This window comes from Capra hircus, chromosome 13 (assembly GCF_001704415.2).
Source record: "Capra hircus breed San Clemente chromosome 13, ASM170441v1, whole genome shotgun sequence".
NCBI classification, from domain to species: domain Eukaryota; kingdom Metazoa; phylum Chordata; class Mammalia; order Artiodactyla; family Bovidae; genus Capra; species Capra hircus.
In genome coordinates, this window is record NC_030820.1 from 8,920,399 (window position 1) to 8,946,122 (window position 25,724).

Below are 25,724 nucleotides of genomic sequence, written 5' to 3' on the forward strand. Positions count from 1 at the left end.
GAACTGATATTTTCTGTTAATGAAAAAAAAAATTAAAATTTTGATAATCCTGTTTCATATCCCCTTATCCTGTCCCATATCCCCTTATCCTGTCCCTCTTCTCAGGCAGGAATTTTTAAAAACTACATCCTGCCACAGACGCTTTATTAAATTTTCTTGAAAGTATAGGACAGCATGATGATCACATGGGTTTGAATAGATATTGTAGAAAAACACAACTTCCTCTAACTTCACAATGACATTTAGCCTAATAAGTTGGTATTAGAACTGTCCTCAAATTACTTAGCTAGCATTTCACATTTCGTCTAAAAAATTTTATGAGTTGATGCTTTGACTACAGTTGAGTTTTTGACTCCATATAGAGCTGTGAGAAAAAATATGGCCTAATGGGAAACATCAGTGTTTATCCATACAAGCTCATCTTTCGTTTTCTAACCAATAAAGCCCATCTACTCCTCGCTGAAACGGAATGCCAGTGTGCAGGAGGATGGGTCCAGAGGGGTTAATCCTGGGTGCCGCACAGCATGACGGGAGTGCGCTTGGAAATGTCTGCGCTGGCGCCACCGTGGGTGTTCCTGTGCCTCGTGGCACACCTGTGGCCGCGTGGAGGTTCTCAGCACCTCCTGACACTCTCCGCCCTGCCTCTGCCACCGTTCCTAATGCTGCCTGTCAGGTGGGTGACAAAGAACGCCCGAAAAATTCAGATGCTGAATCAACCGTAATGAGTTCCTCATTGTGTCCCCAAGGGCACAACTGCCTTGGAAAAAGAGCTGTGAATAATGTTAGTGGTTGCTACCAACTGGAGCTTCAAAACAACCTATAATTTTATTTGTGTTAATGAGACAGTTGATGACCTGTGAAGAAGAGGTTAAACAAGTTTGAGGGGATTTAGTTTTGCACTTGCACTATTAAAAAAACTGAAATAAGCTGAGAAAAGATCAAGAAGGGAAGAAAATCCAACCCACTTTATTAGTGTTAATTAATACCCTTTATATACTGCCTCTTGACCATGCCGTGTTTTGTCATTAAGTTATAATGTAGTAACTAAAACATCAAAATAAAGCATCAGCACAGTGCAGGTTAAAAAAAACAAAAAACCACCTTTGTCTAAGATGATTTCCATTTTATTGATTTATCCAGATACCTGCATCAATTTTCAGAAATTGCGGGGCCTCTGTAGACCCAGACTCTGTTTTCCTCCTGGAAACTGACAGCTCTTTGAGATCTTAGCACAGACACTATACCATCTAAATTATTGAGAAATCTGAGAGTAGAATTTCAGGCCTCTTAAAACCAGAAAATGGCCTCAGTGAGATCACCCCTGATCAGTCCATTCTTCTAAGAAGCTTAGGAATTATTATGTCTAATGACTTTGAGAGTGGTTCTGGCCTGTGTAATTAAGATCCAAATATAACTCTATGTTCATTCTATAACTAAATTTCTTATCTGAACAAATGACCCATTTATGAAAGCTCATAAAATATCATAGGCTAGTCATTACAGACTTAAAAATCTCCCTAATAAAATATACCCAAAGATGTTCACATCTGCATTCCTAATAATTTTCCAAAAATATCCCTTACCGTAAGTAACTAGAAAAGAGTGTATATTATCATTCAAGAGGAGAAAATAGAATTAAGATCTGTAATTATAAACAAGCACCTTTTCTTGATTCCATTTAGTGAACGTATTTGCATTTTTCTTCTATATATCAGTTCCTGGAAGTGATAGCAGAGTCACCATCATATCAGCATAATCTTTTGAGCTTGTGCATTCACTGCAGAATGTAAATGTCATGACATTTCTTCAGGAATATAAAACTTTTTTTTTTGGAAGTGTTGCTCCACATTAAAGAAAAAAATGAAAATGAGGGTCAAGATTCCAGACTACTTTAGAATTCTGAATGGAAGGACTAGAGTGACCAACTAAGGGAAATTCACCATAGCTAAGGAAAGCATTGTCTTGTCTTTCCTTCTCCTTCCTAATTTTTCTGAAGCTACTGATTAGGAGCTTCGGTCCTATGAGAGTGGTCCAGGGTGCCTCATTAAGGACAGCTTCACTTTACCAAATCAAACCCAGGAAAGAATGGAGGTGGAGATACAGAAGAGGAGGAAATGGTGCAAAGGGAACCTTCACCTGTGATTGGGGAGGAGAAGTAAATATTGGGTTGAGAGTTCAGGGAATGAGTTCAAGTGGAACTTCTTTTAATTATAAAAAATATATAATTTTATATTCAGTCTAAAGGTAAAAGAATTCATATGTTCATGCATTTTTTTTTCTTTTTTTTTTTTTTTAGTCCTTAATAATCCATGCTTTCTAATTTTGAACAAGTGTTTGGAACTTTTTCGCATCACTAAATCATAAGTTTTTACAGCAGGAACAGTTTCAGATGTCTCTCCACAAAGCATTCCTCTCAACCCAAGGAGATGTCCACTTGCAATTTTGACAAGAAGGGATACCTTAACTTCTGTCTTAGCAGAAAATAAATCACCTCATGTACTAGGTGACTTCCTCTTCATCAGGTAGCTGATGTTCACAACTGCTACATGTGTACACGCATGTGATTCACACCAGCAAATTAGCCTACATCAAGCAGCCACTTACTATAATCAGTGGAGATATCATTGAGAGGCTGGATCAAGACTTACGTGTGAAGCTACACATATCACTGAAAATTTTAAATTATAAAAGATTGCTTTTTTTTCATTTTGACTGCTACTTGGAGTTGAGTTGCCTGTTGTTTGCAGCATAATGAGTTTTACTGGTTTAGATGTCAAAATGAGCAGAGGGGTCAGAGTACGAAAGTCCATGAGTAATGGTCTCAATGCTTGCCCCTCAGAGGAGAGTCCCAAGATCAGCAGCATAGGTATCATCCGGGAGCTGTTAAAAGGCAGAAGCTAAGCTCTCAACCCAGACCTATTGAATCAGAATCTGCATTTTAAGAAAGGTCCTCCTTAAGGGCGTGTCTACACACTGATGTGTGAGGATTATCCTAGTCCAAACTGTAATGCTTTGACTGTGGGTCTAAAATATAGTAGTGACATGAACAGATGGAAGTAAACAACAACAACAACAACAAAATAGTCCCGCCGGGAAATGATGGACGCTCTGATGTTGACATTCTATCCAGTGAGCAGAAGGGCAAGTGTGTTTATCAGGATGAAAGGAGTTGGGCGTTGGAAGAGAGCAGTTTTGTGGGAAAATACAAGGGGTTGCGGAAGAGCAGGGGCTTCATCATCTGGCCTCTCCCTGGTTTATTGCTGCCTTCTGTGGAGCTTCAGAAGATCTGCCATTTCAGGTACACCCGTATTAAGTGGAACCAGTGATTTCCTCCCGGTTTTCTTCAGGTTTCAACTTATGCAATGTCACCTTGAAAAGTAGGACTTGAAAGGGTACTATGGTGTAGTTACTTGTGACCAGACCAGCCATATTAGCATCACCTGGGAGGCCATTAGAAATGCATAATCTCAGCCTGCCCCGGGTCGACTGCCACCAAATTTTCATTTCAGCAAGATGCTCTTGCAAGTGGATACACATATGTTGACATTTGAGAATCACTGGCCCATGTACTTTCTGAACCGGTGAACTCTTCATCCTGGGAGAATTTCATATGGAGCCTGGGCAAGCCTATCAACGACGGTGTGGGCCACTGGGAACAGATCACTGCCAGGAACAGTACACCTCTGAGAGATCTGTGCTTCTAACAGGAGCACTGAATGCCAGGAGTGTGATGTGTGCCAAAAAGGTATCATTTATAGTTTCCGCAATTAGATATGCACTAGAGATCACATGGTGAAATGCTGGTTGTGAAACTACTGCTTTTCATGGAGTAGAGGAACCTTGGACAGCTCTTTGTAACTCGGGAGAAATAAATCCCTAATACAGAATCTTTGGCTTCTTGCTATGTCCTCAAAATGATTGCTCAGTTACATCAAGTGACATCTGTTACTGATGAAACTATCATTTTCAACGTTGAGGATGCATTTCACTTTCAACACCCCCCCCCCCAAAAAAAAAAAAAAAAAGAAAGAAAAGAAACAGCAACACTGAGGGAGAGGGAAAGTGGTGGGAAGAAATTCTTTCACACACTTGAAAGCAATATAACTCTTGGCGGCAATGCGTTTTATCTGAGACAGGGTTACAACCTGTTATGGATGGCTTTTATTTTGTTTATCCTTAGGAAAGATGTGTTTATAACGTGGTTAAAAATTAAGTCATTCACTTTGTTAGATTAAACTTTTGGTGAAGTCAGAGTCTACCAGAGCTAGTGGCAGCTTGAGAGTATCCACCTCTACATTCAAAATGGTTCCTTCCATTCTTTCATCTATCTGTCCTTCCATCTGCCACCCTCAGCCCTTCCATCCATCCATGCATCTACCCATCCATCACGTATGACCTCCTCATTGCCTCTGTAACAGTAATGATGACCCAATGCCTATGCTATTTAATTCCCTGAGAGTAGAACAGAATTTAGTCTTGACTATTTTTTAGTGAATCACATTCTGCAAAACTTGGTTTGCCCATCTCCTAGTACAGGAGCCAACACTGAACCTTCACGTGTACAATGAAAGGCCAGGTGCCTGCTTCCTTCCTGTTCTCAGATAATTCTGGTTGGATTAATGTGGTGATCACCAGGAAATGTCTACAAATAACCCACCTCCTGGGGCCTAAGTTGTCAGACATCTCCCTGCAGACTGGCTGCTCCTTGTCCTGTTATTTTTGCTCATTTCCATAATAGACTCTAGCTGGTAAAAGTCTTCACTATTATTGATGGTCCAAAAACCACAGCCATTTTCAGGCCATGAATATAAATTCCTAAACTTGGGAAGTATGACTACAGTCAATTTCCTTTTTTCTTTTCCTTTCTTTGTTTTTCTTTAGTCATTCCTATAGTGTGTGTTCTGTAGACACCTCTTTCTTAGTCATTATCCCCTAATTAATTCCCTTGTTAAATATAAAGCATGCATTAGGCTTGATTAATGTCTTCCTTTCTGACTAAGGAAAGAAGAATGTATTACCTTTACATATTGACTCAAGCTGCATAATCATAATGCATTTTATTTAAAGTCCTTATTCTTTATAAACCACACTGTAGGTTAGGCCCCAAGCAACTGTCAAGAGAATCTCACCTAACTCCCATACATAGGAAAGGGAGTCAGGTGTTTGCACATAGAATTGACTTTTAAGGTGCCTGTGGAAACCCATCTCTTTTTCTGTGTAGTGTTTTCAAGTTCATACCATGAAATTGTAGAGGGGCTGAAGTGGAATTGCCCAATCTGTGAAGAGAACATGCTGACATTTTAAGAGATGGAATAGAAGTTTCAAGAAATCCTGCAGGCAGAAAACCTGCATATGTGTTGGTAATCTAGCAGTCTGCTCCCTCTCTAATGATACGGTCTGTGACGGATGCACACGGGAGGACCTCAGTGCATCCCAGGGAAGAATTCTGCTGGGCACGAGAAGGGTGCAGCCTGGGCTACGCTTGTCTGATGCAGTGGTGGGAATAGAATAAAATAACACAGTGGTTCTCAAAATGTCCTAATCTTCAGGGACACTGTGACACTAATCTTTAATTAGATGGCAGATTTAATACTGTTGAGATCTGGTAGCTAGTGCCCGGGAGGGTTTTCATCCTCTGTTGATGTGGAAAAAGAATTCTTGTCTCTAAACAGTCCTTCCTCAAGGACCAGGGATGCTTTAAGGTGGATTCTTCTGTCTTCGCCTCCTCCTTCTCCACTGACCTCATGGACTCTGTTCTGCAGTGGAAAGTGCTTAGAATTTTCAGCCAGAAGATCAGAACTGTCTGAGCTTTTCCTGTTAGCCATAGTATAACTTTGGGGAGCGTCCTCACTCTCTCTGGAGATAATAATAATAATGCCTCCTCTCAGGCTTCTTTTGAGAGCAAAGGTCATGTAAAAACATCCAGGAAGATTTAGCATTTATTAAATGTCATCTTTATTTCTGTCTCTTTGCTTAAGTCACAGAGGAGAAGCTGATAGTGGATGCTCCTGGACACCCCGGCATCCGTTTCTTTCCATGATGTTTCAGGAAATATTGTTGACTGTGTATTATCTCCCTCCCTTCTCACGGCTGTTGGGTTTGTTAACAGACCATTAGGGATTCTTGGAAGAAGAGTGGAGACACGGGTTTGGCTGAGAAGTGGTTGAGTTACTATATCCATTGTGCCCAGTCCATGCATAGACTGTTAGAAAATACCACCTCACCACCCCATCGTGTCAAGGCTTTGGGGCTGCTCCTCGATGAGGTCATCTGTGTTTCTTGTTTTGTGGTTGTTTGCTATTAATAGATTTTCTTAAATGTTTCCTTTGGAAGTCAAATCTTCAACTTTATTCCTAAGAAAGATGTAGAGATACAACTTATCATTAAGGAAGTCAAGGATTGACTCCAACCCCTGAGTAGCTGGACTTCCCTGGTGGCTCAGATGGTAAAGAGTCTGCCTGCAATGCAAGAGACCCAGGTTGTATCCCTGGGTTGGGAAGATCCCCTGGAGGAGGGCAAGGCAAGCTGCTCCAGTATTCTTGCCTGAAGAATCCCATGGACTGAGGAGCCTGGTGGTCTACAGTCCATGGAGTCACAAAGAGTCAGACGTGACTAACACTTTCCCTTTCACATGAGTAGATGATAACTTCTACTTGGGTTTATCTACTATTTCTGTGGTGCACATTCTTTCTTTTTTTTTCAATTAATAGCCTTGCTTTATTAATTTAATTGAAGGCTAATTACTTTACAATATTGTAGTGGATTTTGCCATACATTGACACTAATCAGCCATGGCTGTACATGTGTTCTCCATCCTGAATCCCCCTCCCACCTCCCTCCCCATCCCATTGGTGCACATTGTTTATGGAGCCTTGCCCTCAGCGTGGAAGACAGAAAGTCCCAGGACCACTGCCTCATCCCTGCATGGTCATTCTCTGAATCCCTTCCTTCTGTACACCCTGGCAGCTCCTCCTTGGCTGTGAGCCAGGTCTCTGTTCATGTTACTCGTGGTCTTAAGAATGTTCTTTCTTCCTTCTTGCTTCTTTAAAGAATTCACCTGCTTTTTCTTCTTCCTCTCACCAAGACTGAACAGAAGTGACCATGGGCTCTGTTTCCTCTGCGCTTCTCCCCCAAATCACCTTGCAGGTTCATTTCACTGTAGAAGTTCTTCTGCAGCCACATCAAGCTTAATGACAATAATAAATGTCTGCAGTGGTTCCCAAAAGCAGACTCTGGGGTGAGGATCTGGGGGAAGGGAATCTGTTAGGAAAATCCCAGGGGAAAATAAACCAGGTGCGAGATATGAAGACTGAGATCAGAAGAGGAGGGTGGAGCTCAGGCTTAGTCCTAGGTGATGGCAAAGTCCCCCAGTGATGCTTGCCGGATAATGCAGCTCACAGCTCTGCTTTGTCCCTTCCAGGGCAAGGATGCAGGAGTGGGATGCCTCCACAGCTGTAACTGATCAGATATCAGTTAGGGGGTGCCCTGGAGGTGCCTGACCCCAACTCCTTATGCTCTGAGTGCACTGGCAAAGAGGGCCCAGCTGCCCAAGGGCATCCCCATGACAGTCGTTGCTGTGTAGGGGTGCCTGCCTCTGGTGAAGGATGGTGGTGTCCCTTCCAGCACACTGAGGGAAGCTCCGGGACCCTAAGTCCTCCAAAGCTCTGCCTACAGCCCTGGGCTCTTTCCCGTAGCACATTGGTCCCTCAGTACTATATGCACAGGGGGCTTCCTTGTCATCCTGGCCCCTTCTTCTGCCAGGAAGGCCCCTCTGTGCAGAAAGAGTCTGGCCCCACAATGACTATGGGCCTTTCAGTCTCAAGAGGGTAATTTACTTCTCAGGGGATCTGAGGTGATGGTCAGTAATCTCAGCTTCCCCAGCTCCACCCAAGAAAGGGGCACCTAAGGCCATCCCCTCATCCTCCCCTCATCTTGCCAGGGGTGTAGAATGAGCCTGGTACATATATTTAATTTTGAGAAAGACATGGGACAGATACTTTCAAAATTAGAGGTGGTCAAGTTTATGGGAAAAAAGCATCCTTTTAGGAATATCTTGTTTCAGTAGGAGTTTCCATATTGCGCCACTGGTTTGCTATTAACATGGAAAGGATCTTTGTTTGTTTGTTTGTTTTTCCTTTTTTGGTTTTAACCTTTGTTTCTTCCCTTTGCTTCTGTATAAAAGGAGTTTACAGATGTAGACATTTGGGAACAGAATGCACATTCTTTTGGGTTCAGTGGGTTTATGGGGACTAGTTCTCATTTTCATATACATATAGTTTCCAGTAAAACATTCCTACCAGTCACTCGAGCAAGCTCAGGCAAAAGGCAGGTTTTTTTCCCTTTGCTGGTTCTGACATTTTGCATCCATATAAATTCATGGTGGAAGTAACCCATCTGTCTTCTTGGAAAATATGAAGTTTACAAGAGGACTGCTCCTATTCATGGCTGTGTAATAGTTTGTTTTATATTGCGTGGAGTTGTAGTTATAAACACAAAAGCAGCTGGCAATAAATGACTTTATGACAGCTATTTCCAAGGTATAATGAAGAAAACAAAAACAAAGTTATTGCTTATACTCATGGTGCCTGGGGAGACTCTGCCATGCGCTCTAACCCTGGCCATTTCCACCTGATGTCATTCATAGGCTCCTTTAAATGACCTTGGCCTTGAGGTTATCTAGCTTTATGGAAGGGAATGCCCTGATAATGTTTGCATTTTCCAGTAATTTGTTAAAGTGACAGCATTCTTTTGCTCTATTCACCCATGTAATGGGGATAAGAGGGGAGTGGAATTATTGTCTTTACTGTTGAAGAGATTTTACACTGAAAAAAATATTTTAAGGGGAGCAGTTTGTCAGTACAATCAGCCCTCTGTAGCTATCTACTTTCCTATTCACAGATTCAACCTACTACAGATCAAAGATATATTTTTAAAAATTCCAGAATGTTCTAAAAAGTGAAACTTCTATTTGCTCTGTAATGGCAACTATTTACATATCATTTACATTGTATTTACAACTATTAACATCACATTTACATTGTATTGGATATTATAAGTAATCTAGAGATGATTTAAAATACATGGGAAGGTATGTATAGGATATATGCAAATACTACATATTTTATGCAAATGACTTGGGCATTTATGGATTTAGGTATGTGAGGAGGGTCGTGGAAGGACTGTATTTTCAAAATTTTGAACTTTTCATTTAGGTCAATTTGTTCATTTAAGCAAATTAATGTTATTTCTAGAAATATGTCCTGCCAGAATATGTTAGCTACATAAAGGCATAGTCAAGAATGCTTATGGAAGGGTTATTACAGCAATATTTACAAACAACTTACATGTTAAGTAAACATAGTGTAACCATGCCTAGAATATTATGTAGACGTTATATCACTGTACATGGACAGTGAAAGATCTCCAACACCTGGGACATGAAAAAAGATAGTCTCAGAAGATAAAATACAACATATGCTACAATTTCTGTAGGGGAAAAAAAAATGTTTGTGTGGCCATATAACTCAATTATTCATTCATTCATCCATTCAAAAGATATTTATTGAATGCCATGCCTCATTCTAGCTGCAACTGATGCAATCATAAGGACGACAAAGATCCACCTAGATTCTGCCTGCCAGTGGGGAGACCAAGGTTGAGGAGGCAATGAGCAAGCAAACACCTGTCTGTCAGGTGGCTGAAGAGTCATGGAGACCCAGCAGCCTGAGGGAAGAGGCCTGAAGGAGCCTCGCTAAGGAGGCAGTATCTGATCAGTAACTTACAAAGAAGTGCTCCAGACAGGAGACAGCTAGTCCAAAGCCCTGACGCAGGATCACGCTTTCCGTGTTTGAAGAACTGAAGGAGACCAGTGGGGTTGGAACTCTGTGAGCACAAGGACAAGTGGGAGGAAAGGAGGGCGGAGAGGAAGCCAGGAGCCAGATCTTGGGGAAATTGAAGGCCACATAAAACATGACTTCATGTTTTATTAAAAAGTGATTTGAAGGGACTAAGGGTTTGAGATCAGGAAAAAGACACAATATCAGGCTTCAAAATCTAAATGAATGGAGTGGTGTGATGGTCACCATGCTATTGTCTGTGATGGCCTGAGGGGAGGCTTTTCTAGCTGAATCTGAGGAAGAAAGAGCTGTGGCTGTAGAAGAAGATTCCCACTGTGTCTCCCCGTGCCTGTCTTCTTTCAGCCTTTTGAGAATTACTTATAAATTCTTTGTGTAGTTAACAAGTGTGAAGGGTAAACAATCAGTTATGCCTTACATAAAGTAGATATCTTACACAAAATAAATGTCTGTGACCCTGAGGGAATTCACTTTCTTAGCTTTCTCTCATCCATGTTTATGAAAAGAGAGTGATAGGTTCTTTATCACAGGATTGTTCATGAGAATGAATCAGATTTTTTGCATAGAGCTTTTAGCCCATGCTTAGCACACTGGAGCGCAGTGATCCCCTTTGTCTGTAGGGCATACATTCTGAGACCCCCAATGGATGCCAAAAATATGGGTAGTACTCAACCCTATATATACTGTATTTTTTTCCTGACATAGATACCTATGATTATGTTTAGTTGATAAATTAGGTACAGTAAGAGATTAACAGGGCTTCCCAGATGGCTCAGTGGCAAAGAATCCACCTCCCCGTGCAGGAGACCCAGGAGTTGTGGGTTGGATCCCTGGGTCTGGAAAATCCCCTGGAGTAGGGAATGGCAACCCACTCCAGTATCCTGGTGGGTTGCAATCCATGGAGTCCCAAAGAGTCGGGCAGGACTGAGTGACTGAGCCATCCCCCCGACACACACACATGCACAAACACACGAGACATTAGCAACGATAACTAAGAATAAAATAGAACAACTGTAACAACATACTGTAATAAAAGTTATTTGAATACAGTCTCTCTCTTTCTCAGAAAGTCTTATTGTACAAATTGGGTGCCTTTTCCATGTTCTCTAAGCACTTATCACACACGATGGCTGTAACTTTCGCAGTTTGAGGTGTGACGGCAAGAGTAGCACAGATTTGTTTGTTTGTTTGTTTTTTCCTTTCTTTTTTGAGCCGAGAGTTTTCACTTCTCACCTAAGGAAAGCACTGCCTCTCTTTGGCATATCCAAATTGCCAACACCACTGCCTTTGGGCTTTGGGACCATCATTAAGACAAGGAAGTGTTACTTGAACACAAGCACCACGACACAGCAGTACTGCAACAGCCTCGCTGATGACTGAGGCGGTTACTGAGTGACCGGCAGGTAGGATACATGGAGGATTCACGCCCCAGGCAGGATGGAGTGAGGCGGCACTAGCTTTCACCACGCTGCTCAGAATGGAGCACAATTTAAAATTTGTGCATTGTTTACTTCAGGAATTTTCCCTTTAATAATTTCAGACTGCAGTTGACCAGGGGTCACTGAAACTGAGAAAAGCAAAACCACAGATAAGGAGCAGACTGCTATAATTCAAGAATGACAGCTGTTGTTGCTATGTTACCACCTCCCGTGTTTAAACACTGAAGAATTCAGGATGCTGTAAAATTGCCTGGCTCTTCAGCACCTTTATCCTGAGCTTTAGAGAGGCAAAAGAGGTTGTTTCATAGCATTCCAGAATGTAATCACTGAACTGATCCATCTAGTCCAACTCTGCTCCTTTCATAATTAGAGAAACTGAGGCCCTGAGGGGTATACTCTTGGCTCTTTAATGTGGGATATAAAAATAATATATTGATATTACATTGGAATGAACAGTGACTGTTTGCTGTATACCAAAATATCTTGCATACTCCTAGAGTGAGGTATATCACAGTTTGAGAAATACCCAAGTATGCTTCATCCTGGGGTTAAGAGGATTTTGGTACAACCTACTAGGCTGATAACCAGACATCTAAAGACAAAGAGCGGTACCCTAAGTTTCACCGATGCACATTTTCTCATATTTTAACTTCTTTGAAAGTAGGATGCCTCTTATAGCCCGGGCTGTTTACAGTCAAGCCTACTTATAGTAAGGTCTTGTTGCTGTACATGCATATGCTTGTCGTCTTCCCCAAGGCATTGACTGGACAGTCTTGACCTTCAGCTGCCCAACCAGTTAGGGGCCAATTAAGGAGGCATGTGTCTTTGATGTTGTCTGAAAATGTTTCTTAGCAACAAAGAAGGAGCCAGCTTCCAAAGTTTCAGAGAGGGTGTCATGGGCCTAGAAGGAAAGTTCTGAGTCAGCAGTGGAGCACTTGTGATGGCCTGAGTCAATATCATGTTGAGAGCACAAGGATAAAACTATGGGAGGCTCATGTCTAGAATTCTGTTTCGAAAAGTCATGCAGAAGTACCGGACTCTTAACGTGAGGAAAGTTGGAAGAAATTGTAACCAGTTTTTCTCCTTTTTGTCTATGCTATAGAGCAAGTTATGACTTAAGAAACAGTTTAAGTAAATCCAAAATAGTCATTTCAGTAGGTATAGAATAAAAATCCTAAGTGGTAGGAAAGTGTATTTTCACTGTTACAGAGCTGCTTCTTGTTTCGTGGCACACAAAGTACAACAACGTAATGGTGTTTCTTACAGTTGATAGCTTCCTCAAGTCAGTGAACAGTGATATATAATCACAGACATTTAAATGAAAGGTGTATTAGGTAGCATGCTTTTGCTTACAAATAATGAAGTATCTAACTAAAACTGACTAAGTGATGAGGAAAGTGTTGACTAAGCAACTGAAAGATTCCAGGGGTTGAGAGCACTTTGCAGTTAATTTACAGTTAATTTACACCATCAGCTCAGTGATGCCACAACTCCCCATCTCTCCATCCTTGTGACTAAAGGAGGTGTATGCTACTTACCTTCTTCAGTCATCACCTTCCTGTGGAACTGAGAGTGGAGTCAGACCTACTTAGACTACAAGGCTGCTGTATAAGCAGTAGGTAGATGGCAGTGACCTTGGATAAGGAGGAGAGGAAGAAATTCCCACTTTGTATGAATCAAAGATCAAAGGAAAGCACGTGATGGTTATAATGCTGGCTAAAGGCTCACTGCATTGAGTTTGAGGCACCATTAGGGTCAAAACAAAGGTTGAGGGGTATTTCTTTCTTTGCCCTCAAGTTATTGAGACAGAAATGGGAGAAGTGGAAACAGGCATTCAAGTGGATGGGAAGCATAGTCTACAGCCCTGAGGATTTTAGTGTTTCTACAAACGTACTTGAAACCAACGTGCTGGGCTAAAGAAGTATTTTCCAGGTGGAAATCTATAATGTTACAAAAGAAAAATCCTCTCTCACGCTCCAAGTCAAATGAATATTTTTCCCACAAGAGGGAAGTACATACTGATTTCGGAAAAAGAAAAAAATAAATACTGGCTGGCAGTCAAGTGCTCTGAAGTTTCCGGTTGCTGTAGGTTCGGCCGTGATTAGCATGGAGACGTCCTTGCTCCTGGGGCTTGCCTGCTGGAAGGGGAGTCTGGAGCCTTACAAAGTGGGCTGATAATGTCAATTCCCCAAGTTCTACAGGTGACTGCAGAATTACATGCACTTTAAAATAAACCAGGCTAAACTGCCAGGGTTTTGGTATAATGCAATCTATCATTCTTCCACAGGAGAGGATTTTTGTGGGAGGTGGTTATATTAAATATAACTTTGAAATAAAGAAATCCTATGTTGTTCACTTCTGGTGGCCCCATCAGAAATTTAGTATGGCAAAGAACAAATGTCCTGTGAAACACTTTAGTTGAGCTCACTTTGCTCCCTCTTTTCTTTCTCTGTTCCTCTCTTTTTCCCGTGATAAAAAGTGATCAATTAGGAAATTTGTATGGATGAATTGTATGCAAAGTTGCTTTACATACAATGAGTTTTTCCATGATATTGCAATCCCATCTCTGCTTTATCATTGCCTTTGTGTTTAATACAATAATATTATCAACACCATCCTCCATTACACAACTGTGTACCTTCACTTTGAAGGCAACAATGTCATTTTCAGATGAAGCTATTTGTCCTTGTTAAAACAGACAAGACAGCTGGTACATTCAGACTCAATTATTAAGTCGCGTGATTGATTCTGAGAAAGAGCTGGGAGTGAGGCAAATGAAAGTTGCCATTAGTGGTCTGGTGTGCTCTCTCTTCTGCTGAATCTGATGGGAGGATGACTGGTAATACTGGACATAAGAGGGAAGCAGAAGGGAGTGAAGTCAGATCAGTTCCCCCGGAGGCTGACTCTGAGACAGAGTTCAGGGTGCAGGATGTTTACTGAGCTGTGCCTGGGGATCAGTCCCTGGAGAAGACAGGGGAGGGGAGTAACAAGAGGGGGCAGGGGGAAAGGGGTGAGCTGCTGTGTGGCTTGGTGGTGGCTGTGGTGTTGCAGGGTCCTACACTAACTTGAGCCACGATGAACCAAGGCCTTTATACTTTGCACTGACTATGGGCCAGGGCATGGCCCCAGTGAGGAGGGCCTCTGCACCTGAGACCATCCTTGAAAAGGTTGACAGTTGAAGGCTGTCTGCAGACAGCCCTGCTGGGGTCTAGGTGCTAGATTCTAGGGCAGTAGTCCTCAGCCAGGGGTGATTTCACCCCCTGCAGAAATGTGACAATGCCTGGAAATGTTTTTGATTGTCAAGACTGGGAGCCTGCTTCTAGCAAGTGGCTGGAGAGCACAGGGAAGCTGCTATGCTTCTCGCCATGCTCAAGGCAGCCCCGAGCAACAAAGCACTGTCTGGTCCCAGATATCAACAGTGCCAAGGTCAGGAACCCTGCACTAGCACAACAGTGCCTGTGTGCGTGCTCGATCATTTCAGTCGTGTCTGACTCTTTGCGACCCGTGGACTATAGCCCTCCACGCTCCTCTGTCCATGGGATTCTCCAGGCAAGAGTACTGGAGTGGGTAGCCATTCTCTTCGCCAGGGATGTTTCTGATCCTGGGACTGAACTGGGGTCTCCTGTATTTCAGGTGGATTCTTTACCATCTGAGCCCCCAGGGAAGCTGCTAGGGCAATAGATTCCCTGCTTAAAGCAGAGCCTGGTGGTCATTACAGTGGCCGACAGAAGAATCAGCATTAGCTGAGATAGTGCCCCTCATCAGACACAATGCTATGTGTTCTTCATTTCTCCTCATCCTTCCACAAAACCCTCAGGAGAACTTTGAGTTTCCATCTACTGATGAGGAAACAGATGCTCCAAGCAGTTAACTAAACTCTCCGACATGTTGAATGGAAAGGGTGTCCAGTTGGGATTTCTAGCAGACTGGCTTGTGGAAACCATTCTAGTAGCTAGTAGTTTCTGCTTGATGGCTTGATGCAACCATTCTCAAACTTTTCTCTTTGTCTGCATGGAGCACAAGATGGATAATGTTTATGTGTTCTGTTTGTTTCCATGGAATACCTGGGGCATCAGCTATAAACTCACCTCTCTCCACCGCATTTAAAAGCACAATGAAACATGAGTAGGCATGGCAAAAGTGATAGGGATGACTCTGAATCCTCTCTGATTTTCTAATTTGTACTTCTAAGCAGGCCATTCCTGAATGTCAAGTCCTTACTATTAGCAACAAATGACTTATGGTAAGCATACAGTTGATTTACATGCCTATGGAGAAACCTGGTGAATGCCTGTAAAAAAAACTACAATATTTTCAGGAGAACTTGCTCTATCCTATCTTTTCATGGTTGAGGGTCATGGGATGGATTGAGTAATTCAAGAAAATCCTTCAGATTTACTGGCACCTCAACAACTGAAGCAACTTAGCAACAGCAGCAGCAGCAAAAATTCAAGGAATCAAATAATTAATTCAATTCATTTAAAAAATAGCTTCTACTCCATCTCAGAAACTGTCCTTTCTTTCATTAGAAACTAGTAGCATTTACTAGTGAAATGAAAGGGAAAAAGTGTTTCACAGACCTATAACTAAGCTCAACAGAGTCAATTATTAATATTACTGTGTCCAAAACAAATCATGTAAATTGTGACTTTAAATAGAAGATCCAAGCAAAGGGAAGAAATATACATTCTTTTAAAATCTCCACCAGAAAATTGCTAGAGCTAATCAATAAATATAGTAAAGTTGCAAGATATAAAATCAACACACAGAAATCCCTTGCATTCCTATACACTAATAATGAGAAAATAGAAAGAGAAATTAAGGAAATAATTCCATTCCCCACTGCAAAAAGAATAAAATACTTAGGAATATATCTAACTAAAGAAACTAAAGACCTGTATAGATAAAACTATAAAACACTGGTGAAAGAAATCACAGAGGACACTAATAGATGGAGGAATATACCGTGTTCATGGATTGGAAGAATCAACATAGTGAAAATGAGGATACTACCCAAAGCAATCTACAGATTTAATGCCATCCCTATCAAGCTACCAGCGGTATTTTTCACAGAACTGGAACAAATAATTTCACAATTTGTATGGAAATACAAAAAACCTCGAATAGCCAAAGCAATCTTGAGAAACAAGAATGGAACTGGAGGAATCAACCTGCCTGACTTCAGGCTCTACTACAAAGCCACAGTCATCAAGACAGTATGGTACTGGCACAAAGACAGAAATATAGATCAATGGAACAAAATGGAAAGCCCAGAGATAAATCCACACACCTGTGGACAACTTATCTTTGACAAAGGAGGCAAGACTATACAATGGAGAAAAAAACAATCTCTTTAACAAGTGGTGCTGGGAAAACTGGTCAGCCACTTGTAAAAGAATGAAACTAGAACACTTTCTAACACCATACACAAAAGTAAACTCAAAATGGGTTAAAGATCTAAACATAAGACCAGAAATTATAAAACTCCTAGAGGAGAACAGAGGCAAAACACTCTCCAACATACATCACAGCAGGATCCTCTTTGACCCACCTCCCAGAATATTGGAAATAAAAGCAAAAATAAACAAATGGGACCTAATTAACATTAAAAGCTTCTGCACAACAAAGGAAAATATAAGCAAGGTGAAAAGACAGTCTTCAGGATGGGAGAAAATAATAGCAAATGAAGCAACTGACAAAGAACTAATATCAAAAATATACAAGCAACTCCTGAAGCTCAATTCCAGAAAAATTAACGACCCAATCAAAAAATGGGCCAAAGAACTAAATAGACATTTCTCCAAAGAAGACATACAGATGGCTAGCAAACACATGAGAAGATGCTCAACATCACTCTTTATCAGAGAAATGCAAATCAAAACCACAATGAGGTACCATTTCACACCAGTCAGAATGGCTGTGATCCAAAAGTCTACAAGCAATAAATGCTGGAGAGGGTGTGGAGAAAAGGGAACCCTCTTACACTGTTGGTGGGAATGCAAACTAGTAGAACCACTATGGAGAACAGTGTGGAAATTCCTTAAAACACTGGAAATAGAACTGCCTTATGACCCAGCAATCCCACTGCTGGGCATACACACTGAGGAAACCAGAATTGAAAGAAACACGTGTACCCTAATGTTCATCGCAGCACTGTTTATAATGGCCAAGACATGGAAGCAACCTAGATGTCCATCAGCAGATGAATGGATAAGAAAGCTGTGGTACATATACACAATGGAGTATTACTCAGCCATTAAAAAGAATACATTTGAATCCATTCTAATGAGGTGGATGAAACTGGAGCCTATGATACAGAGTGAAGTAAGCCAGGAAGAAAAACACCAATACAGTATAAGGTGAAGTCACTCAGTCGTGTCTGACTCTTTGCAACCCCGTGGACTGTAACCTTCTAGGGCTTCTCCATCCATGGGATTCTCCAGGCAAGAATACTGGAGTGGATTGCCATTTCCTTCTCCAGGTGATCTTCCCGACCCAGGGGATCGAACCCGGGTCTCCTGCATTGGAGACAGACACTTTAACCTCTGAGCCACCAGGGAAGCCAATGCAGTATACTAACGCATATATATGAAATTTAGAAAGATGGTAACAATAACCCTGTATGTGAGACAGCAAAAGATGTATGTAGATGTGTAGAACAGTCTTTTGGACTCTGTGGGAGAGGGAGAGGGTGGGATGATTTGGGAGAATGGTATTGAAATATGTATAATATCATATATGAAATGAATTGCCAGTCCAGGTTCGATGCATGATACTGGATGCTTGGGGCTGGTGCACTGGGACGACCCAGAGGAATGGTACGGGGAGGGAGGAGGGAGGCGGGTTCATGATGGGGAACACGTGTATACCTGTGGTGGATTCATGTTGATGTATGGCAAAACCAATACAATATTCTAAAGTAATTAACCTCCAATTAAAATAAATAAATTTATATTAAAAATAAAAAATAAAATGTTAAGGAAAATAAAATGCAATACACATTTAACCCTAAGACATAAATTTAAAAGGCTTAAACATTTCATTATGATTGAGTTCAGCCATCATATTAGTTATTAGTCAACAGCAGCTGCAGTTCTTTTTAATTTCTAGTGCAACATCAGTCCTTTTTTAAACAATCCTGTCATGAATTCCTGCAGCACACTTCTATATGGTAAATGCTATAATCTGCATTTTTCCTGGGAAAAGACAAAGATGACAGCAACTGGAGCAGATTTACATATAGATACATTGGCAGGAGAACATCACCATTCTCAGATCCCCTTCTGTTATTAGAAAGCTCGATTTTGACTTCACTCTATTTACATTTATTCATTAACTCTTTTAATCTAACTTTAAATATTGCTAAATAAAGTACATTGTCTTTTATTGGGCTGCTATAACAAACTACTGGAGAAGGCAATGGCCCCCCACTCCAGTACTCTTGCCTGGAAAATCCCATGGACGGAGGATCGTGGTGGGCTGCAGTCCATGGGGTCACTAAGAGTCGAGCACGACTAAGTGACTTCACTTTCACTTTTCACTTTCATGCACTGGGGAAGGAAATGGCACCCCACTCCAGTATTCTTGCCTGGAGAATCCCAGGGACGGGGGAGCCTGGTGGGCTACCATCTATGGGATCGCACAGAATCGGACACGACTGAAGCAACTTAGCAGCAGCAGAAGCAGCCACAAATTACTAGATGGCTTAAACTCCAGGCATTCATTTCTCATAGCTGAGAAGTCAAAGATCAGAATGCCAGCTGATCTAGTGTTTGGTGCAGGTGCACCCCTTAGTTTGCAGATGGCCATCTTCTCACTGTATTTTCACCTGGTGGAGAGCAGAGCATGCTTGTTCTATTCCTCTTCTTTTAAGAATTCTAATCCCATCATGGAGGCTCAACTGTCATGACCTAATTAACTCCCACAGGTTCCAGCTCCAAATACCATCACATTAGAATTTCAGCTTCTACATTTGGGTGGACACGAGCATCAATCCATAGTATCTTGTATAATCAGTGGTTTGCCAGCAATTGTTTTAAAAAATGACTCAAAACATTAGTGTTCGTGCTAAGTCACTTACATCATGTCCAATTCTTGTGATCTTACTGACTGCAGCCAGGCTCCTCTGTCCATGAGGATTCTCCAGTCAAGTATACTGGAGTGGGTTGCCATGGCCTCCTCCAGGGGATCTTCTTCCTCCCTAGGCTTTTACATCTCCTGCATTGGCAGGCAGGTTTCTTACCACTAGCACCACCTGGGAAGTCCAAAAATTTGATGTTTCTTCTGTAACTTTAAGTTTTACTGATACAAAGAATGTATAGCACACAACTTAAATATAAGAATAGAATATGCTGTTCAGTTGCTAAGCTGTGCCCCACTCTTTGCAACCGTATGAACTGCAGCATGCCAGGCTTCCCTGTCCTTCATGATCTGCCAGTTCAGTTCACTCACTCAGCCTTGTCTGACTCTTTGCAACCCCATGAATCGCAGAACGCCAGGCCTCCCTGTCCGTCACCAACTCCCAGAATTCACTCAGACTCACGTCCATCGAGTCAGTGATACCATCCAGCCAGCTCATCCTCTGTCGTCCCCTTCTCCTCCTGCCCCCAATCCCTCCCAGCATCAGTGTCTTTTCCAATGAGTCAACTCTTGGCATGAGGTGGCCAAAGTACTAGAGTTTCAGCTTTAGCATCATTCCTTCCAAAGAAATCCCAAGGCTGATCTCCTTCAGAATGGACTGGTTGGATCTCCTTGCAGTCCAGGGGACTCTCAAGAGTCTTCTCCAACACCACAGTTCAAAAGCATCAATTCTTCTGTGCTCAGCCTTCTACACAGTCCAACTCTCACATCCATACATGACCACTGGAAAAACCATAGCCTTGACTAGATGGACCTTAGTTGGTAAAGTAACGTCTCTGCTTTTGAATATGCTATCTAGGTTGGTCATAACTTTTCTGCCAAGGGTAAACATCTTTTAATTTCATGGCTGTAGTCATCATCTGCAGTGATTTTGGAGCCCCCAAAAATAAAGTCTGACATTGTTTCCACTGTTTCCCCATCTATTTCCCATGAAGTGATGGGACCAGATGCCATGATCTTCGTTTTCTGAAAGTTGAGCTTTAAGCCAACTTTTTCACTCTCCTCTTTCACTTTCATCAAGAGGCTTTTTAGTTCCTCTTCACTTTCTGCCATAAGGGTGGTATCATCTGCATATCTGAGGTTATTGATATTTCTCCCGGCAATCTTGATTCCAGCTTGTGTTTCTTCCAGTCCAGCGTTTCTCATGATGTACTCTGCATAGAAGTTAAATAAGCAGGGTGGCAATATACAGCCTTGATGTACTCCTTTTCCTATTTGGAACCAGTCCGTTGTTCCATGTCCAGTTCTAACTCTTGCTTCCTGACGTGCATACAGATTTCTCAAGAGGCAGGTTAGGTGGTCTGGTATTCTCATCTCATTCAGAATTTTCCATAGTTTCTTGGGATCCACACAGTCAAAGGATTTGGCATAGTCAATAAAGCAGAAATAGATATTTTTTCTGGAACTTTCTTGGTTTTTTGATGATCCAGCGGATTTGGCAATTTGATCTCTGGTTCCTCTGCCTTTGCTAAAACCAGCTTGAACATCAGGAAGTTCACGGTTCATGTATTGCTGAAGCCTGGCTTAGACAATTTTGAGTATTATTTTACTAGTATGTGAGATGAGTGCAATTGTGTGGTAGTTTGAGCATTCTTTGGCATTGCCTTTCTTTGGGACTGGAATGAAAACTGACCTTTTCCAGTCCTGTGGCCACTGCTGAGTTTTCCAAATTTGCTAGCATATTGAGTGCAGCACTTTCACTGCATCATCTTTCAGGATTTGAAATAGCTCAACTGGAATTCCATCACCTCCACTAGCTTTGTTCGTAGTTATGCCTCCTAAGGCCCATGTGACTTCGCATTCCAGAATGTCTGGCTGTAGATGAGTGATCACACCATCACGATTATCTGGGTCATGAAGATCTATTTTGTACAGTTCTTCTGTGTATTCTTGCTACCTCTGCCAGAGTTCACTCAAGTTCATGTTTGTTGAGTCAGAGATGCTGTCTAACAATCTCATCTTCTGCTGCCTTCTTCTCCTGCCTTCAATCTTTGCCATTATCAGGGTCTTTCCAATGAGTTAGCTCTTTACATCAGGTGGTCAAACTATTGGAGCTTCAGCTTCAGCATCTGTCCATCCTATGAATATTCAGGGTTGATTTCCTTTAGCATTGACTGGTTTGATCTCCTTCCAGTCCAAGGAGCTCTCAAGAGTCTTCTCCAGCACCACATTTCAAAAGCATCAATTCTTAGAAACTCAACCTTCCTATGATCCCACTCTCACATTTTACATAACTACTGGAAAAACCATGGCTACAGGAACTGTTGTCAACAAAGTGATGTCTCTGCTTATCTGAGGTTGTTGGTATTTCTCCCGGCAATCTTGATTCCAGCTGTGATTCATCCAGCCCTGCATTTCACATGATGTACTCTTCATGTAAGTTAAATGAACAGGATGACAACATACAGCCTTGCCGTACTCCTTTACCAATTGTGAAACAGTCAGTTGTTCATGTAAGGTTCTAAATGTTCCTTCTTGAATAGAATAGAATATGCGACGCCCTTTATTAGAAATTCTGTATATCCAATTGATTCTTACAGAACCCTTCTGTTAAATTTTATCAAAATTTTATTTCCATAGCCAGCCTGTGGTTTCAGTTGACACAGATGAATGTTGATTGGTATTTTCAGATTTTATGCCACCAACATGATGGCACTTAATACAGAGCTGGGAGAGAATGTCCAGTAGCATACCATACTGGTATACTGTATTTCCACCAGACACATATAATAGACATGGTCATCTCAGTAGCGAAGGTAATAGTAAAATGTGGCAAATACTTAGGACTTGAAGATGAATGATTGTTTCTTTTCGATATGACTTAGTTCATTGTAGGCTTATGTGATATAATTCCTTGTAACTATGTTTAACAACTGGTTCCCAAGATTCTTGGTAATTTGACCCTTGGCTCTTGTGAGCTGGAATAATTGCTGGTAAAGAAAATTTAATCAAATATACCATTTCCACAATGTCTCCTACTTCACCTGAGTAGAGTTCAGAGCTCAGAGTATGTAAGTAGAGGGCATCCCATTATCAAGCAAAATAGATGTTGAAATAGATGTTGTTGGGTTTGGGGAGAGCCAGGCCTTTAAAATTTATTCTGTTTTTTGTGGTTTATTCACAGGCATTTCCCTGTATCTCAACAGGCATTTACGGTAAGTGACCTATGTTTTGGTAATGTTTACATTTCTTTATTTTGTTGTTAAAGTCAAGGTTAACAGGAAACATCAGAGGTTCTCTGATGGATGCAGTTTGCTGTTATTTAAAGAGACTCAAACGGAGGTCAAACTTCTTTGAGGAATCTGAAGAGGCTATTTGGATATTTTGGGTGTTACTGAATTTAGTTGTATTGCATACCAGGTGCAATAATTAGGTGCACTGTGGCTTAATGTCTTTTGTTATGTAAAAATGTTTACTCTCCTATGATCTGACCTTTAATAGTGTTTTCATTAATTAAGTCATATTTTTTCTGTTAGATGAGTCATAATACATATAAAATCTAACATTACCATTTTTTGTTGTGAATTGCAAAATTATAGAAGCATTAAAATGCACACACATGCATATATCTATATATTTAATTTAAAAGATGTGATTGGTAATATAAACACACATTTTTGATTAGAGGAAGATTTTATTTTTCTGGTGTCAATAGATTGTTTTAAGTAGCAGCTGCTTTACTTAGAGTGGAAGCAAAATGTTTTTTATAACCTCTTGTTTGCATCAGCCTACAATTCTTTCACCTACAATGGCATTTCCATATACTTTTTTCCTCAGCTCATTAATGAATCCATTTCACAATATTCAGGTAAAACAGAGTTTGTCATTTTAGAGTTTTCTGGTCAAGCAAATAAGATTATGACTTTTCTGAGCTCAAACTTCTCACGTGGAGACTTTTAAGTGAAAAATAAAATACATGCAGATGTAAAGAACTATTTTAAGTTTGTTACTACAGGGAAAGGATAGCTAAAGCGTTGTCAAAAGCAGGAGACTTCTTCATCTTAAGGTGGTATTTTTTAATATGTATTTGGCTGCATCCGGTTTTAGTCACATCATACGGGATCTTTGAGGCACATGGTCTCTCTAGTTGTAGCACTTGGGCTCAGATGCCCTGCAGCATGTGGAATCTCAGTTCCTCAGCCAGGGACTGAACTCACATCTGCTGGACCACTAGGGAAGTCCCCAAGGTGTTTTGTTTGTTTGTTTGTTTGTTTTTAAGGTTTCAGTGAAAATAAAGTGGAAAATATAGCCCTAAATTAAATTAAATGGGAAAATTGGTGGCATTATTTAAAAATCGAAGGCATGCTTCTCCCCCCTCTCCACCCCACCCACCCCGACCCCTCTGCTCTGGATTCCACTACAGCCTATCTTTGGGGAAATACAATGGACACTGGGCTGGTGAGCTGAGGCTGGACCATCTGCACCATCACCCAATCAGTGCCACTCTTTCTGCTTCACAGTTGCCCAGTTATAACTCACTGATATATTTGCTTGAAAGAAGCATTACATGCAACATTTTACCCAGATCTTCATGTCACCTTGTCTAAAGGCAAATCAGACTCCACCACAGAAATGATTCTGATTTTGAGGATATTCTCACATGATGGTATTGATTTTCCTTGACCAAAAAAAAAAAAAAATACAAAACAAACAAACAAAAACCCCAAGGCACCAGACAATAGCATGTCATATTGTCGACATCTGTTTTACCTCTGAGAATCTGATGGTAGTGTTCAAAGACCTTTGGAAGCTGAATTTAACAGCTAATACACTAAAAAGGGGGGAGGTGGTGGGGAAAGAAACAGAAAAGTAAAGGAAGATGAGCATGAACACTAAAAGAAAAGGCTCGAGGAAGGGCAGTAAAAACGGAACCAAAGTTAACGTGGCCCTTGATGAACTGTGATCCCTGAAGGACAGGGATTTCTCTCCCTAGAGCAACGTGGCTCAGGGTACAGTAACTAGATCAGTGCTGCCCTATGTTGGTGGCAGGGAATGCTGAAGACTTGAGAAGGGCACTGAGAGGGAGTCACAGTCACTGGCTTAGAGGCTGCGCCACAGGAGCTCAGTTTTCACAGCGCCAGGTCAAAGAAAGTGATTTTCAAGTCCTGGCTACTCATCTCTTTTCCTGTCTAGTGTTGGAGTAAATTTCAAAGTGAAGCTGAAACCTGCAAGTCGGATGCCGTGTTGTCTTTCATTAGTCGCACTTGAGCTTTAGACCCAGACTTAGTTTCAGCTTCATGAGATCTTTAGTAACATGTAGATTACTCCAGGTCTCTTTACTTTCTAAACCATTTAGCATTTTGTAAACTTGGAAATTATGTCATGTGTCCCTTGTGAAACTGTAGCTTTCTAATCAGTCCTTGATTTTCTCCTAAGTACTCATAGTTTATGGATCAGTGGTTTTCTTGCTCTTTTTCAGAACTTAGTTCTGGCTCCTCTATTATCTAGATCAATTTTACTTTTACCTTTACTTATTGGCATTTGGAAGAATACTTTATTTGAAGAAAGTGATCCATAGCTAAGAAGAAAAAGAAAATTAAGAGCAAAACAAAACAAAAAAAAAAAACAAAAACACACCACACACACTTATATAGGTTGAGGCTTGATCTATGAGATGTCTTCCTTGAATATTCCGACTCTTGATGGACATTACATCTTTGAAACTTTTCAGCAATTGTAATCTGGACAATTAATAATTGCCAGTTCATATTGTTCCATAGACTTTTAAAAATCTACTCTATGTTTGTAGCCTATCTGGAGCTTTCTCGTGAGTAGGGATTCACTTGTGCATCTTCTACACATGTCGAGTATCTAGCATGGTATCTCCTGGAGAAGCTCGGGAAATACTGCTACTCAATTACGAAAATGATGTTTATAACTCTAATTGATGACTAACCAATGATACTAGAAGCAGAATTATTGATTGGCAACATAACAAGTAGAGAAACTACCTAGTTGGTATTTTCTTAAGTGGACAAACATCTCTACTTTAAGAGAAACAAATTTGCTTAAAAAGCATTCTCAAGCTGGGAATGATATCTTTAGGCAAAGCAGTGTCCATCTTCACAAGGAAAAATGAAAACTCAAGAACTTGTTTAGTTAGAAACCAAGCAATCTGTGTGTGTATATACACAAATACAACCCCCTCAAAAAAAATATATTGTGGTTTTTTTGGAGGGGGTTGTATTTATATAACTGATTCACTTTACTGGTACACCTGAAACTAACACAATACTGTAAATCAACTCTACTCCAATAATTTTATTTTTAAAGGAAATAAAACCAAGACAAA

The 25,724-nt window shown here is 41.0% G+C and overlaps 1 protein-coding gene across 1 annotated transcript in view; it reads left to right on the forward strand.

The window, feature by feature from the left end:
• The window catches only part of MACROD2 (MACRO domain containing 2), a 2,334,919-nt gene that overhangs the window by 1,568,554 nt on the left and 740,641 nt on the right, over positions 1 to 25,724 (forward strand). Inside the window, exon 7 of the mRNA XM_018056932.1 lies at positions 22,557 to 22,587. Coding sequence (XP_017912421.1) covers positions 22,557 to 22,587 — 31 coding nt within the window. The remainder of the gene's footprint in view (positions 1 to 22,556; positions 22,588 to 25,724) is intronic.